The sequence below is a fragment of the Symsagittifera roscoffensis genome, chromosome 3 (assembly GCF_963678635.1).
Source record: "Symsagittifera roscoffensis chromosome 3, txSymRosc1.1, whole genome shotgun sequence".
In the NCBI taxonomy this organism is placed as follows: domain Eukaryota; kingdom Metazoa; phylum Xenacoelomorpha; order Acoela; family Convolutidae; genus Symsagittifera; species Symsagittifera roscoffensis.
This window is the reverse complement of record NC_087064.1, coordinates 25,563,567-25,581,015: the sequence shown is the minus strand read 5'-3', so window position 1 is coordinate 25,581,015 and position 17,449 is coordinate 25,563,567. Positions and strand designations below refer to the sequence as shown.

General features: G+C 35.4%; 1 protein-coding gene across 1 annotated transcript; it reads right to left on the bottom strand.

Annotated features, from left to right (window-relative positions):
- Positions 1 to 10,487: 10,487 nt before the first annotated feature.
- On the bottom strand, positions 10,488 to 13,982 carry LOC134842138 (galactosylceramide sulfotransferase-like). The gene is made up of 4 exons (XM_063858341.1): positions 12,675 to 13,982; positions 12,479 to 12,568; positions 11,415 to 11,629; positions 10,488 to 11,036 (listed from the first exon to the last, which is right to left on the bottom strand). The coding sequence occupies exons 2-4, from the start codon at positions 12,517 to 12,519 to the stop codon at positions 10,555 to 10,557; spliced, it is 738 nt and encodes a 245-aa protein (XP_063714411.1). The 5' UTR covers positions 12,520 to 12,568; positions 12,675 to 13,982; the 3' UTR covers positions 10,488 to 10,554.
- Positions 13,983 to 17,449: the final 3,467 nt, after the last annotated feature.

Genomic DNA, 17,449 nt, shown 5'->3' with positions numbered 1-17,449 from the left:
TTGTTGAAAAAATGGGTAATTTTCACTGCGATCCTGTGGGGGATGTGAATTAGTTTGAAAATTTACTGAGTTGGCTGTTGTCATTGGGTTATTCCAATGATGAGAACTTATATGATTATTATCAGGTTTTCGTGGGGGATAATTTGTTTTTGACGAATGTGCGTAGTTATAATTGTGTTCTGCAAAAGTGTTTCTTGTGAACGTTCTTCGTGTTTTTGGCGGTATTGTCGTAGGTCTATATGTTTGATAATCCATATGTGAATATTTTGGAGCAACCGAAGGTTTAACGGTTGATTGTACGGTTACTTGTGCCGTTGAAGTGTTTGTATTTTTTGGTGTTGTTAAATTTGGACGTATTGGTGAAATAATTTGTTGTGTAGTTGTTGTTGTTTGGACGATATCCTCATTTATGAAGTGTGATGGTGTTTGAATATCTTGTTGTGTAAGATTTCTAGTTCTATTAAGGTTTTCATTGTGTATGACGGTCGAATTTAAACTATTATTTCGGTTTTCAGGTAAAAATGTATTGTAGTTCAATGGTGTTGCATCAATGGTCAGTGGTACTACTCTTACATAATCTCTTTGATAAGATATTGTACTTATTGCTTGACTTGAGATTGATTGTGGGATATTTATAAATGCATGATGAGACCATTCAGGGTCCCAAACGTAATCTGACTGTTCTGTGATGGCAGTATCATCGTTTGGATTTTGAGGTCTAAAATTTTTTCTTGCTCGTGAAATTAAGTCTATATTATGTGTGAAATAATCTATTATAAACCATGCCAAAATTTTTTGTAAATCATGTTTTGTGTGTTGTGAAACATCGTCTTTAGTGAAATTTTCTTTGATTATATGTAGAAAAGTTTAAAATATTGTAATTTCGTTTCGTACTTTTGTATGTTTGGATGTTTCGGTTGGTGATATACTTTGAACTTCTGTTTTTTCTGATATAGATATATAACTATATATTACTGCAAAAACTTCGTTAGTGAATATGGAGTTTGCTCTTTGTGAATTATGATATTGTATGCTTTTAATATATTCTATGAATACTTTTGAAAATTCTAATTCAATATCGTCTGTTTGAATTACATATTTGCGATGATTCGGATTTGGTGTGCTGAATTCTATGGTGTAGATTCCGTATTGTTGTGTTAAATTACATATGTCTTTCAGAAATGTTCAATAATTTGTCTTTTGATTTTTACATCTGGGAATTCTGCTTTGCATGGACTGATTCCGGGTTCAAACAAATTTAGGAGTAATTTCTTGCAAAATATATGCTGCCCTCTATCATTGGGTGCATCTACGAGGAAGGGGTAAACTTCTTCGTCATCTGGACTTTCGTCACTTTGAGTGTGGCTGTGGCTCATTTTTTCGTTTAATGACTGTTAATATATAACTATCGATGTGCCTAATTGGTTGATTCCAATTATACAAGTGTACTGGTTTGTGTTTATATTGTTTTTTTTATTCTTCTTTTTCCTCTTTTTGATGAATTTGAAGTTGTTTCTGAGTCGGAAAAACATAATTGATCGTGGATAGAACAATTTTTGTCAATCGATTCTTTTAATTTATAGAGTTCATCTAAATTGCTGGCTTCTGATTCTGAAAATGCGTTTCTATTTTTTGAAAATCTTTTTCGTGTGATTTGTCTTTGTTTGTTTATTATTTTTCTTTTAATTGTTATTCGTTTTGTTCTAATATATCCAACTGTTTGTGTATGAGGTGTGATTACAAGATCGTATTTTTTGTTATCTATTTCGCAATTGTGTAAAACGATTGTTTGTTTATTTTCTAGATTTTTGAATGACATAAGGTTTAGGATGAGGGATGCAAAAAGTTGTTAGATGATGTCTACTTTTCTTAAACTGTTAGTCCTTACGAATTTTTGGTTAGCCTAATCTGGGTCTTTTTGTTCAGGGTTGGAGAGAAAAGTATATCGATTCCGAAGAATGATTTTTACTTTCTCGTGGCTAGTATAAGCTAAGGTGTTAACTTACTTAATCTTACTAAGGGGTAGTGATTGTGTTCAAGGGTTGGAGAATAGTAAATCGATCCACAAGGTTCAGGTATAATTAGAACGCGAGTAGTTCGTTAGATACTATTTTAAACTTACTAAGTCTAAGATTTATCCTGGGTCTGGTAAGAAGAGGGTTCAAGTGAAGGATGAATAACCGAAGTTCTTCACTGTTTATCCTAATTTGAATGGTTAGTTTTTTTGAAAAATTTCTATTAGTCTAGGGTTTTTGGAAGGGTTGGATAGTGAATCGACGTTTGAGGTCGTTAGACACTTGCTAAGTGGGTGGGGGAGAACAAAATTGTTCTTTTTGATCCAAGGATTGGCCTTGATGATCAAGTTTTAAATTTAGTGAAATAGAAAATTAATTAAGATAAGCCTTGATGATCTGATTTTAAAATTAAGTGAATTTAAGTTTAAAATGGTTTAAATTTATTTAAGAAAGAGATTTAGTTTTTTAATGATATTAGTGAGCTTATGATTGCTGTTATGTTTAGGTGATGAAGCTGGGACAACAAATGATTTTATGACTACTAACAATTTATTGCCATTTTACTAATTTTTGTTTTTATTTTCAATAAATATTTTCCAAACATGTTTTATATAAGACTGCAGAATTTAAGAAAACGATCTGAGATCTTTTTATCAATCGTTATTGTATATTAATAATTTTGTTTAGCGCCTGTAATGATCATGAAGTTTTGACTTCAAAATTTTATGTTTGCAAATGAAAATCTAGATTCATTGCTAATAAGATTCTAAATATAAAAGTTTGTGTTGGCTTTTGCCGTACAATCATATAACTATATGGTAAGTTTCTACTTTGTCGTATGTGGTCTCTTGTTCGAGGTCTTCTTGCAATTCCGGGTAGTTCTGCTATCGTTCGGAATATCGGCTCTGATCTATTGAGTCGAAGAGACATTTCGATTAAATTATCGTCGTATAACATTTTAAAAATGTTTTGTCTAAATTCTAATCTATTTTTTTGGTTGAATCTAAGCTATTAAGGTCTATTCGAGACTTATGGTCGCACCAGATGAGTTAAGACCGATGTGGTTAACTCATAGAGTAATTTCGGATAGGGTACACCGTCTGCTCGTCACGCTATCTTATTTTCGGCCGGATAGATTCGTGCAACTTCTTAGTCTAATTCCGATCCTAATTTTACTCTTATACTTACTAGTCTCAGGGTGTTTAACTAGTCTCTGCTAGGCTCAGTAGATCTAGGGTATACTGGTTTGTTGCGGCTGCTGAAGTTCTCTTGGAGAGACAACTAATTCCTAAGTTAAATTCAAATCTCTCTGGTGCTGAAATTACAAGTAATTTCAGCACTTACAAATAAGTGGGTTGTTAGTTAGATGGATCATGATTGGTTAACATTAAATACTTTACAGTGGTAAAATATCTAATTTATCCAATCATAAAATATAGTTAAGATCAGGTTCCAAAGGAGACCCGCAACAAAATAAGAGGGGCAGGGTCGGATGTTTATTGAACTTTTTCGTATACTAATTAAAATGCGTCCGCTCCATAAATTGAGGCATGTTAGTTGGTAATATTTTTTTTCTAAATGACTGGTACTGCTAAGGCGTCATAATTGTCATGCACCATTTAGCAATGATGTTGACTCATAATTCGCGCATCACTTATGAAATTTTCTAGACTCAAAGTTTTACTCATTCAGTTTTTCCCAGTAGCGTTATCGGTCATATTTTTGCTTGTGTTTGCGAAGTGCAACTTTACCTCTTTGTATGTTTTGCAGGTAGAAAATTTTTAATTAGTCCAATTAACATGACCCAATTCAGTTTGTAACCATACTTATCATGGTGTAAATCTTAAATCACCCCGGTGGGAAAAAACCACCCCGAGTACAGATATTCCGTCACTATCTTCAAAAGTCGGTGCAAAAATGATGTTAAAGTTTGATCTATTCTTTTTCTTCGCTTCTAATTAAAGTAAAATTTAAAGCAAGCCTGAGTAGCATAAAGAGATATTTAAAACGGTCCAATTTCTCGTAACTATGCCTTGAAAACGAAAATTTTTCTTGGCACCGGAGTTTGTTTTCGAACGTTCGTTGCAGCTCAAAAGTGCTTCAATATCGTGTTTTCTACTCCATTTGATGTTTTAAAGTGTCAATGGTTGAAATCAAGGCAGTTTAGTTCTGTGTTTTTTTTTCCAGGAATTGATGTTGAAATTTGGTCACGCTCAAATTATTGGTTTCACGCGGTTTGATTTATGATTTCAATTCAATTTCATTTCTGTTTTTTTTTTGTTAAAAAGAAAGCAATTCATGCTCTCATATTACAAAAGTGCAACCGAACATAAAAAGTACTTTGTTTCTAGAGCGGACTTCAGTTTTTGGATTTCCCAGCGGATTAAAAAATATACTATGTGAACCAGTTTGCTCTATCAGAATAATTTTTGAATCTACAAAATACTCCCCGAATCAAGAACAAGACTGCTCGTATCAGGGCGAAGCCCTGAATGTTCCGACTGCCTTTTAAGGTTTATGGAGCAGTAATAACATTAAAAAATTAAATGAAATAAAATAAATTGAATTTTTTTTCTTCTAAAATTTGCAAGTTTTTATAAAAATCATCCCCCCACACGCCATAGAAAGTACAAAAAGATAGATTTTGTTCCTTAAAACAAATCAAATATGACAAATAAACTTTGTTCAACCAATTTTGAAACGATTTATAAGACGGTTTAAATCTCCGCTTACGCGTTAATAGTGCGAATTATATCGCGCGTTAATTGCCCCAAATTGGTCAAAATGGCCAGAAGGGCAATCTTAAAACCCTCATAACTTTACGAAAAATGATCACGGGTGAGATATCTTTTCAAATTTGAGCTCAAAAGAACAATACCTTTTGAATGATAAAAAAAAAATCCGTCAAAAATTGCTAGTTAAAAAGTCGAATTTTGTCTGAAGAAAAAAAAAAAACCACCCCGAGCACAAATATTCCGTTACTTTCGTTTCGAAAGTCGGAACAACAAGACTACTCGTATCAAGGCGAAGCCCTGAATGTCCCGACAGCCTTTAAAGGTTTATGGAGCACTAATAATACAAAAAATTTAAATGTATTGAAATAAAATATTTTTTTTTAATTTAAGATTTTGTGTGTAAAAACATCCACCCCCCCCCCCCCACACACACGCCATATTAAGTACAAAGTGCTAGATTTTGTTCCTATTAACAATTCAATTGTGGCATACAAGCTTCCTTGAACCAGTTTGGAACGATTTTTAAAACGGATTAAATCTCCGCTTACGCGTTAATAGCGCCAAATATATCGCGCGTTAATTGTCCCAAATTGGCCAAAATGGCAATCTTTAAACCCCCATAACTTTACAAAAAATGATCACATGTGAAATATCTTTTCAAATTTGAGCTCAGGACAACAATACCTTTCGAATGATATAAAAAAATTCCGTCAAAAATGGCTAGTTAAAAAGTCAAAATTTGTCTGAAGAAAAAAAAACCCACCCCGAGCACAAATATTCCGTTACTTTCGTATCGAAAGTCGGAACAAAAAGGTTTGTTAAGTAGTTCCAATTAATGAAATTTCTGACGCTTCAGAGGGCTCAGAAAGCTGTAGTTTTCGTATGTTTTTAGATGTGCGCAATTCTTTAGTAGATACCATTAGGAGGGTTGTTGAGATCCAAACATTTTAACGCGATGAGTTTTTTGTAAAATGAAAACTCACCCATGATTAGGTTTATTGACAATTTGTTTATTTTGGGTTGGCTGACAGGTATCAGGTTTGCAAAAAAATTACATAGAGAAACGAACTATCCGAAGAGAAACCAAAGAAAAGAAACAAACTATTTTTAGACTTGCTTAAAAGCCTTCGATAGACCATATAATAATTTCCAATGTCTCCAAAACATGCTGGAACAAACGAAATTGTAACATTTTGCCTGCCATTAGATTCAAAAATTATTATTTCTATAAATTGTAGTGAACTATCATGAAAAAAATTAATCCGATTTAATCCGAATGTTGTTAAAAACTTTTTTGAAGCTTTTGAGGGTAATATCATATCCTCTTAGACAGCGAGAACCCTTTTTTAAAATCACTCAGTGTTTTTAAGTTGTTAAGTGGCTCAATTATTTTCGAACTTTATTTTATAGTTCAGCATAGCATGCTGGCTATGTTAAATTATTCAAGAATCAACTGGAATGCTTTATCTATATCGCTAAAGATTTAAGAGTCAAAGGTGTTTGCAAGTGATTCAGCTCTTTATTGTTCGACTTTCGATACGAAAGTAACGGAATATTTGTGCTCGGGGTGGGTTTTTTTTTCTTCAGACAAATTTCGACTTTTTAACTAGCCATTTTTGACGGAATTTTTCTATATCATTCGAAAGGTATTGTTGCCCTGAGCTTAAACTTGAAAAGATATTCCACCTGTGATCATTTTTCGTAAAGTTATGAGGGTTTAAAGATTGCCATTTTGACCAATTTGGGACAATTAACGAGCAATAAAATTCGCGCTTTTAACGCGTAAGCGAGATTTAATCCGTCTTATAAATCGTTCCAAATTGGTTGAACGAAGCTTGTTTGCCATAATTTATTTGTTACAAGGAGCGAAACCTATTCTTTTGTACTTTATTTGGCGTGTGGGGGGGATGATTTTCATAAAAAATTTCAAATTTTAGAAAAAAAATGTTGCTTTCTTTTAAATTTATTTCTTTTAATTTTTTTTATATATTACTGCTGCTCAATAAACCTTAAAAGGCAGTCGGAACATTCAGGGCTTCGCCCTGATACAAGCAGTCTTGTTGTTTTTGTAAGAGCATAAAAGTTTTGAATAAGATTCAATTTTCATTTTTTTTTTAAATTGGGGATCTAGTTGTTCTTTGGATTAGTATGAAGATTTCAGCAAAATGAATTTGCATCATTTTGAAACGGTTTAAAACATATAGTTTCATATAAATATCCCCAGAAAAAGAAGGAATCATGCTTATACTGAACAAATTAAATAGACTGATTTCAAATGAATTTTTTTAATTCATTTTTTTTCAGTTTTATTCAGGTTTTGTCTCCCAATTTATAATAATCGATGTTTAAATTGTAGTTATTTGAGTATCGTCCGCCAAAAATGTTGTCTATACAGGTCATAGTTGAAATTTTGCCTGTTAGTTTTTTTACTTAAAAATCATAGTAGATGAAATTAGTAATAACAAATTGATGTTTGTCGATTTCTTAGGCAACGATTCATAATGATTTTAGCAAGACGTTAACTTTGCAAGAAGTTTTTAATTGCACTTCAAACAAAATCCAACTTGCGGCACTCACATTAATCCATTCTAACATTCAGCACTCCAACTTAATAAATCCATATAAATTACTAGCAGCAAAATCTATTCTTTTGTACTTTCTATGGCGTGTGGGGGGATGATTTTCATAAAAGAGTTCAAGTTTCAGAGAAGAAAATTTTCATCTTGTTCTATTACATTCATTTTTTAATGTTACTACTGCTCCATAAACCTTTAAAGGCTGTCGGGACATTCAGGGCTTCGCCTTGATACGAGTAGTCTTGTTGTTCCGACTTTCGAAACGAAAGTAACGGAATATTTGTGCTCGGGGTGGTTTTTTTTTTCTTCAGACAAATTTCGACTTTTTAACTAGCAATTTTTATATCATTCAAAAGGTATTGTTGTCTTGAGCTTAAATTTGAAAAGATATTTCACCTGTGATCATTTTTCGTAAAGTTATGAGGGTTTAAAGATTGCCATTTTGGCCATTTTGACCAATTTGGGACAATTAACGCGCGATATAATTCACGCTATTAACGCGTAAGCGGAGATTTAATCCTTCTTATAAATCGTTCCAAATTGGTTGAACGAAGCTGATTTGCCATAATTGATTTGTTACAAGGAACAAAATCTATCTTTTTGTACTTTAAATGGCGTGTGGGGGGATGATTTTCATTAAAAAAATTCAAATTTTAGAAAAAAAAAATTCATTTTGTTTTATTTCATTTTATTTTTTTAATGTTATTACTGCTGCTCCATAAATCTTAAAAGGCAGTCGGAACATTCAGGGCTTCGCCCTGACACGAGCAGTCTTGTTTTTTTTACACTCAAATATTTTCATCTCCTGCATGTATCAGTGATGTTGACATCTCGCAATTTTGACTCTTCTGCCATAAAATCGTTTTGGAATGACCACCTTCAGAACTAAATTTTAAGCAAAAACAAGACTGCTCGTATCAGGGTGAAGCCCTGAATGTTCCAACTGCTTTTTAAGGTTTATGGAGCAGTAATAACATTTAAATGAACATAAAACTAAATGAAATAACGTGAATTGAAATGAAATAAAGCCCTGAATGTTCCGACTGCCTTTTAAGGTTTATGGAGCAGTAATAACATTTAAATAACATAAAATTAATTGAAATAAAACAGAAAAAAAAATTTTTTTTCTTAAATTTGAAATTTTTCGTGAAAACCTGACCCCCCCCCCCCCCACCCCCACAAGCCATATAAAGTACAAAAGAATAGATTTCGCTTCTTGTAACAAATCAATTATGGCAAATAAGCTTCTTTCAACCAATTTGAAACAATTTCTAAGACGGATTAACTCTCCGCTTACGCGTTAATAGCGCCAAATATATCGCGCATTAATTGTCCCAAATTGGCCAAAATGGCAATCTTTAAACCCTCATAACTTTACGAAAAATGATCACGGGTGAGATATCTTTTCAAATTTGAGCTCAAAAAAACAATACCTTTTGAATGATATAAAAAAATTCCGTCAAAAATGGCTAGATAAAAAGTCGAAATTTGTTTGAAGAAAAAAAACCCACCCCGAGCACAAATATTCCGTTACTTTCGTATTGAAAGTCGGAACAAAAATGTATTTTGGGAATACAAGTAAAGCAATTGAGATCACATTTTCCGGAAAAAGTCTTTGGCTGAGACCTGAAATCAGTTTAAGGGAAAGAAAAAAAAGCTTTTGAGTGAAACTTTTTTCTGGCAGTCTCATCTGATAATGCTTTTGGCTTCTTTGCTGAAAAATCTCATAAAATCATATACGAATGTTTATATTTGAGATCTTCTTTATTCTCCCTTCCTATCTCGAATATCTAAGAAAAATTACAAGAGAAGTTATTTTTTCAGAAGGTTATAATGTGCATAAAGTACAGAAGTTTATCTGCAATGACTTGTTTTCGCAATTTCAAAGATACCTTTTACGCAAAAGTGCGCTCCGTTTTTTTTTTAAATAAAAACGTCAACTGAAAGATATCGAGACTGCTCTTATCAGGGTGGAGCCCTGAACACTTCGACTGTCCTTGCAGATGTCTCAGGTTATTTTCGAAAGTCTCGAAACAGTTTTTTTTCGAAGTTTTTTTCCCTCATACAGAAAGTAAAACCTAACGCTATTTTTTAACGTAATTACATATTGTTTGGCTCACTTGGCGAGCTTCAATAGAATTTGGAATGATTTTTGAGCTGATTTTCTGTTTATTTTGCTGCAGATATTGAACCGGTCAGTGCCAGAAAGCCATAATTAGAGCAAATTGGGTTTTTCAAACCGCCATAACTTCACAAATAATAGTCACTGTGAAATAGCTTTTTTAGTTTGAGCTCAGGGTATCACTATGTTACAGATGGTACTTGAGAAATTCCGTTGCAAAACGTTGATCAAAAATGGGCCTAAATTGAAAACCACTCCAAGCGTAAATAATCTGTTCCTTTTTCGATAGTCCGCTCAATAAATAGGTGCCACCGGGAGAAATTAAGCAAATAACAAAGTTTTTGCCGTTCAGTTAAATTATTTTTTCGTATTCACCGGTCGCTGCGAAAAAAGTTTTTTTTTCTAGAAGCTATATAGACGTGATTATTTGAACTAACTGTTATTTAACATAGAATAATTAGTTTTGGTTAGAGCTATGATTTTTTCTGCCCGCTACAGTCAATATCAGTAGCGTGCCCCCCCCCCCCTCAATTCTAGTTGCCGAATTTTTCCAAAGGGTCCCTCTCTGAACTAACTTTACGACATTCATTTTTGTCAAAATATTTTTTTGTCAAAATAAGGTCTTCATAGTTTTTTCAGAGAGTCCCTAGAAACCGCATCCCCCTAAAAATTTCTGCGCACGCGACTGGCCAATATCATGTATTAAAATTGCCCAAACCCCCGCCCTCAAAAAATTGCGCACGCCACTGGCTAATATCATATATTAAAATTTGAGTCCTGTAATGAAATGAGCAGGATTAATTAGATCATCTCAATTCATTTTAATTCTGATTTTTTTCAGGGTTTCACCGCGGTTGAATATTTTTCGCAAACACGTTGAATAACTTAAATTTGCGCTCAAATTAATCCAAGTCGGTCAAATTGGAAAAATATTTGAACCGGAGTAGTCGATACCTTAAATGAGGTTTTGAGTTTTGTCATTAAAAACTTTTAAGTCGATCAAGTCTGAATTGTTATGAATAAAAAACTCAGCCCCTGCGTGACTATTCCGTCACTTTTCTTTGGAAGCTGGAACAATGATTTTCTTAATATAAATTTCCATTTAATCACGAATTCTCACGCTGTTTTTGAAGTTTTTTGAGATACTTTCCAAATTTGCGATCTGAGTAGGTAAACTCTCTGCAGAAGTTGAGTAAGTTTTCAGAAATGTTGGCTCTCGAAATATTAACGTTACTGAATAAATGATTAGGTTTGTAAGATATCTTCTCAAAACTTTTCTTGAAACCACATTTTGCAGCTGTTTTTAGGTTCAACACTTTCAGCTCTTCTACTTTCTCAATCACAAATCCAGATCCCAGTTCAGTAATTTGCCGTTCCATTTTTTGTCGGAAATGTTTGTATATTTGATCATCGGCAGTTAAATATGACCGAGACAAATTTTGGTATTCTTTTTCTTCTTCGAACGTCAAACTGGATGAATTTCTCACATTTGCTCCTATCATTCTTTCCATTTTTCTGAAGTAAACTAAGTCTTTCAGAGGCCATTTCAAATGCTGTTGTAGAACGATCAGAGATTCGTCGAAGAGCTCTGAAAAGATATATTTCTTAAATATCCAGAAATATTGCAAGGGCAGAAATATCTCAAAAATCATTTTTTCATAAGTTATGAAATGCAAAGTTTTGCAGGATTCTCGAAAGAATTTTGAATATCCGTCAAAAAAATCTTGGATGTTTTATGTTGCCCGTAAATCTTGGTAGTTGTATGTTGGACTTTAAAGTAAAACAACAGTGGTTCGCCGTGTCACGAAAAAGTGGTATTAACTTCCCTTAACTCATATGAGACATTTTTAAAAACTGTGACCCAGAAAAATAGAAGAAAACTTTTTTTATTGATCAAGTTAAACTACAATTAAAATCAACCAAATTTTTGACCAATCAGAGGTGAGGATCATTTTGTATTGACAACCTGTTATGAGGACCACGTCCAAATTGCGATCCATCATATCGATAGTAGATTGAAGCATTGAGAAGTCCCGCTTTACGACAACATCCGTGAAACTCATTGATGGTTCGAACTGCATGTAGTAACCATTTCCGAGACAAATTCTGGAGAATAAGCCACCCACCGGTTGTTTAATGGGTAATTTTTGCCAATGTCGCAGCAACTCCAGAGCTTGTCTCCTACACGAAATGAATAAAAGATGGTTGCTTAACTTAACTTAAATATAGTTTTTCACTTTACTATATGATTTGTGTGTCGATTGTTCAAACACATAGACTCAGAAAATTTAAGAAGGTTCATTTTGAACAAAAAATTATTCGCTCTGCACAAAATGCACCGTTGCAGGTACAGATTTAGGATTTTCTCGAGGGGAGGGAGATTTTAAAAAAATTTCTTAAGCATTAAAAAGACAGTAATTTGTCCAAATTTTCTGCGCAGGTCAAAAAAGCCGTTTTTGGGTACTTTTTGGAAAGTTTTGACAAAAAAATCGCGTTTTTTTGGCGCGCGCTCCTCCTCAAAGTTAGCATATTTTGGCGCCCTAGACGCCAAAAAAAACTCTAGGTCGGTCGGCCAAGAATGGATTTCTTAAAAAGTACCAAAGTAACTTTTGGGCCGGCAGGTGGTCGAATCCCTGAAGGGGGCGTCCGCTCCCCGCCCCCTCTAAATCTGCCCCTGCACCGTTGAGTAATTCATCCATTTTCAATAACTCATACCTATCCTCCGGGATATTTTTAAAAACTAGAGATTGCTCTTTCATTTTTTGACCATCAGCAATTAAATTATGACCGAGATTTATGACCGAGATTAAAATGACCCCTCGCTAATAGTTTTTTGAATACGGCATTGTATCCACGAAAATTTGACTATACAGCGCGCACTTCGAAGAATTGCTAGTTTATAGATTAAAATTTTTAAAAAGTTTCCAAATAGCTCTCAGTCAAAATGGTTGACCCAAAAAAGGATAGAATTTTTTTGAAAGTCTCTCCCATGGAAAAATGCATTTCTGATAATTGATCATTTATGCCAACCTGGAGCAGTTTCTGTTGGAGACTGTGAGGTTGAAGTGCATAGTGAGGTTGAAGTAGTTCACGCGCGACTCAAACGTGTCTGGGATGTCACTGAAACCAAAAAAAAAACAGAGCAACAATCATTTTTAAGTATATAAAATTTGAAAAAAATATCGATAAAGATTTTTCTGGTCACTTATGTTGAAACTTTGCTCACCAAACTACACTGTTCACTCATCTTCATCGCATAAATCTTCTTTTAGTACTGTGCTATAGCAGTGCAACTAAGGTTGAGTGCTATCTCCACAATAGTTGGAGTAAATTGAATTGAGCAATTGAAGAATACAGAAGTGTCTCAAAACAGAGGTATATATGAAAGTATCAACACATCGTAAGGAGCCGAGATCTACTTTACAGGTTTTCTCTTCAGAGCAATATCTGTTCTTGCTCTAGCAATCTTGGAATTCTGATCCTCCTAGTGCACCAATTCTACTATTTCACTCTTAATTCACTACTCAATGTAAGTCAATATCTCCTATCCTCTACGGAATTTTGTCTAATTGAATAAATTGATCATCCTTAGATCTATACCCTCATAAATTCTGACCATTTCAGTTGGTTTTTTCCATTCACGTGCCAGAATAAGCAGATATTCACCATTTTATCAGAAATGCCGATTTAAGTTTTGTACAATCTGTTAGATGTCGTGTCTTATCTCGCATGTAAAGATCAAGTTGCTAGTCACTTACCAACCTAGACAGCCTTGATTGTATCTAAGTACCTACTCATACTGATATTTTCTATACACAAGATTCAAAACAGATACAATTTGCTTTAGAGAAGTTCGCTTGAATACTTGGTCTGAAGTTTGGGTCGTCCCTTGTTTTAATACTTTTTTCTAGTCTCCTCATATTAATCGCTCGATTCTCTTTGGGGTTGAAAGCAAACCCGACTTCGGCTACCGAGCATTCTGGGCAACAAGCGTTTACTACGAGACTGATTTTTAGGTTCAAGCTCCTCATTGTGCGCGTCAGTGTTAACCTCATCTTCTTGCTGATTGCCATTATCATTTGCGCTCTCCTCGTCGCTGCTTAACATAATGTTGCCCTCGTTTTCCTGTTCACGCTCAACTTCAGCCTAGAGCCGCCTTCACACCCAATTTTTAACTCTGACTAGGCACGGGCTAGGTGCACTGTCTCTTGTTGACTTGTTGACCACACTTCGTTTTCTGGATAACTTAGTGCCCTCTCCCTTCGATGCGTCTGAATTGTAGTCCCAAATATCCTCCTCCCATGGTAAAGTACGGTCGGTAGGAAGGTAAGAAGATTAGCAATGTCAGGCTGCCACGGTGTGACAAAATCCTGGAAATTGAAAAAAAGGAGGCGGTACCAGCCCATGATCGTAATGCTCAGAAAGTGCTTGGGCACAAGCTGGCAGTTGAAAATTTGTTCTGGTTTTCTTAAGAAGTTCTCGTTTATACGCATGTAAAATCTAGGCTGCTCAATTTTGTCAGCTGGTCTTTTATAATAACTTATTAGTTCGAATGTTAAATACTTTGTTATCTATATTAGTTCGATTTGCTAAAAGAGGTGCCGCCTCCTTTAGTTTGAGATTGATTAATTACTATGGATGAAAATTTCCCAGACTGGCCACACAACAAGTCCCATGTTTGGGTTTCGCATGCCCTCTTGTCGTTTCTTTGTTCATCGCTTATGCCGACCAAATTAAGTTATGACCTTTGGCCTGTACTCATAGAGTAATTTCAGATAAGGTACACCGTCTGTTCGCCACGCTATCTTATTTTCGGGCGGATGGATTCGTGCAACTTCTTAGTCTAATACCAATCTTAATCTTACTCTTATATCTCCTAGTCTCAATAGATCTAGTGTATACTAGTTTTTGCGAGTTAGTTCTTGGAATTTATCCAGAAGGAGAACAACTGTATTCAAAGATTTATTCAAATTGTTCTGGTGCTGAGACTACAAGTAGTTTCAGCACTTACAAATAAGTGTCAATGTTAGAGATAGAATATGGTTGTTTAGTTAGTAACATTTTATAGCGGTAATTTATCAATAATATAATTGCTTTATAAATACTAGTTTAGATCTGGTTCCACCCATCTGGGGCTTAGAGAGTTTTTAGTTTTTAATTGTTTATTGTAGTGAAGGACGGGTGATGTAGTTTTCTTTAGAAGTTGTGAGCAGTGACTTCTTGGAGAGAGGAGAGATGTAATTGTTTGTGTAGATGGAAGAAGACTGTGTTATTCGTGTTTCAAGATGGGTCTCATTGATCGTGGGTAGTCTTGGGTGATTGTGTCAAGGATTCTGATCGATGCAATGATGTATCGATTTCACTAAGCTTAGAGCAAGAATACGTGCAGGGTGAAGTTTGACTTTCCCGTGTGAAGTGACAAGTGGCTAGGATCGGTATGTGAAGTCAACATCGAGATAGCCATTGATCTAGTTCAATGGGTTTCCTTTGCTGCGATGTTGATTCCATACTTGAAATCCTTTGAGGATAGCGACTTTGGCAGCAAACCAAATAGGTTTGCCATACCAGAGTTGGAATGTAGTCGAGTTGTAATCTCCTTTGCTGCTCGTTCCTTGGGCTCTAAGAAATCTTCATATACTGCATTTGTATAATTACTTCTTGTTAGTTAAAATTTAGTTATAATTTATTAATAATTGTTATCGCAAAAGCTTTTTTACTTTATTTTGGTTACTTTTAAAGAGTCGCTCACACCAGAGCAACTCTCAGCAAAAATAGAGTGTAGGTCACAAAGCGTGGTTGCGGCGCGGTGGGTTAGGCCGGCTATAGAGAGCATGCTCAGCACGTACTTCTGGTTGGTGTGGCCGGGAGTGGGCAATTTTTTATGGTCTCTTTGTGCAGAGTCTCTATATACGTTCAACCTTTTGTTACATTTTCATTAAGTGTTTTTTCTCTGTTTTGTTTTGGTTGAATAATTTTTTTTGGGTTTGTTTTTTCGACTTTTTGCGTTTTATTTGGTTTTAAGAAAATTTGAAAGAGGCTTTCAAAAGAATAGTTTATCCAGTTTTAATCTGGGCTTAACTCGGTTTGGGTACCGTGGGACTTTCTTTCTTAGTCATGTTATTAGTTTGTGGTTTTGTAGCGTTAGTAATCTGCCTTGGTTAGTTCAGCTTACTAACGCCACAAAACCACAAAGTAATAGCATGGCTAAGAAAGAAAGTTCCACGGTACCCAAACCGAATTAAGCCCAGACTAAAACTGGATAAATTATCCTTTGAAAACCACTTTCAACTTTTTTTTCAATGGGAGGGGCACCACCTTGTTCATCTGTTGCAATTGTCCTAAGCCGATTACAATGCGATTCAGATATCACGTCATGACTTCCAAAAAAATGTTCTCGCTGGATGACCTGTCAGTTTAACTGCCGGCTCGGGCTCATCATTGTCTCTCCATAGTTCTTCATTCTCTTCAAAACTTACCAGTTCGAGAAGGAGATAGTCGCTTCTCTACTGCATCTGGTACCTCATCAGACTAGTTGTTGCTTGACAGAACAGCTGTGCTGCATCCTTGTTTGCTGATTGTTAGGAAGGTTGCTGCGCTTAGTTAACCTTTAGTTGATTGTTATATGAGTAGAAGCGGTTTGTTGAGTGAATTTACCTAAAAAGACTTATCAATTCTTCTTTTGTGCTTGCCTACAAGTTGTCGTAGTGAGAATCTAGAGAGCCTGCATTTCCTTTTAGCGATTGGAGGCCTAATACCAGCTGTGTTTTCAGATTGAGAGTAACCAGTGCCTCGATGTCGGCGTCTGTCCTAATATAAGGATGTCAACCATAATCTATTTTCAGGTCATCCATCGACTTCCAACCTGCGTCCATCCGATGTCTGTAGGTCTCCTCAGTTTTGTCACATGGCTGGGACAACCTCACGGATGTGCGATTTCATTCGAAAAGATTTGGGAAGGAACAGCAGAGGTCCCAAAGGCATACCCAGATGCCAAAAAAGCAGCTTTTTCAAGAAATGGGCAAAAAAGATCAGCCATCAATTTACTGATCGGTTTTTTTCTACTTGATTTTGAAGGGAAAAAACTGAGTAAAGTACTGGAAAATCGAATCGAGAGAATCACAGATTGAACACTAGACAACCTACAGTTCGGGTTCAGAAGTGGCAGAAGCACAGTGCTGGCGGTTTGGAATCTTCGAAGAAAGATCCAACAGGCACGTGAAACAAAGAAAACGCTAATATTGGTCTTTATAGATCATGTAAAGGCCTTTGATTCGGTGGACAGGACAGCACTATTCACAGCCCTAAGAAAACGAAAAGTTGTCAACCCTCTGAGTCCCAATATTGGGCAGCTGCATGAGCAGGCTGAAGGTGTATTAGACAAACAGAACAAGTTCGTGCTTGAAAGAGGAGTGAGACCGAGGTGCGCAATCGGCCCCACTCTCTTCAACCTACTTTTTGACAAAGTGTGCGAGAAAAGTAAGAAAAAAGAGGATCAGAGATCGGTCACCTTGCATATTCCGATGACTTAGTGATTATGTCCGGCACAATTGAAGAGGCACAAGAAAATCCTGATAATCTGAATCAGGAAGTCCAAAATGCAGAGATGGGGATATCACTAAGTAAATCCGAGAGGGTTTTAGTGAATGGAGAAAGATCAATTGATAACTACATTAATGGCGAGACGTTATGGAAGTGACATCCTCTGTGTACCTGGGCAGCTCGCTAATGCGGGAGGAGACATTGGCGAAGCACTAGCGAACAATTGCAGAAAAGCTAAGATAGCAAATGGGAGATTGAGGCCAGCTCTAGTAAGTGGCTCAATCAGGATGAGAACGAAACTAAGGTTATTGAAGACTTTTATTTAGCCATCACTACTCTACGGGCTTGACACTGAAGTCATTGAAAAGTCGACTTTGACAAACTACATGCAGTTCTGAACAAGGCCAAGAGAAGGATCCTGAAGTTGGAAAGCAAGAGGACTTGTACTAACGTTCAAATTGC

Excerpts from the sequence above, each read along its gene's own strand:
- LOC134842138 (XM_063858341.1), bottom strand. The coding sequence starts at position 12,519 with ATGCACTTCAACCTCACAGTCTCCAACAGAAACTGCTCCAG. Across the intron at positions 11,630-12,478 it reads TCCAACAGAAACTGCTCCAG|GAGACAAGCTCTGGAGTTGC; the intron begins GTTGGCATAAAT and ends CATTTCGTGTAG. Across the intron at positions 11,037-11,414 it reads GGACGTGGTCCTCATAACAG|AGCTCTTCGACGAATCTCTG; the intron begins GTTGTCAATACA and ends ATATCTTTTCAG.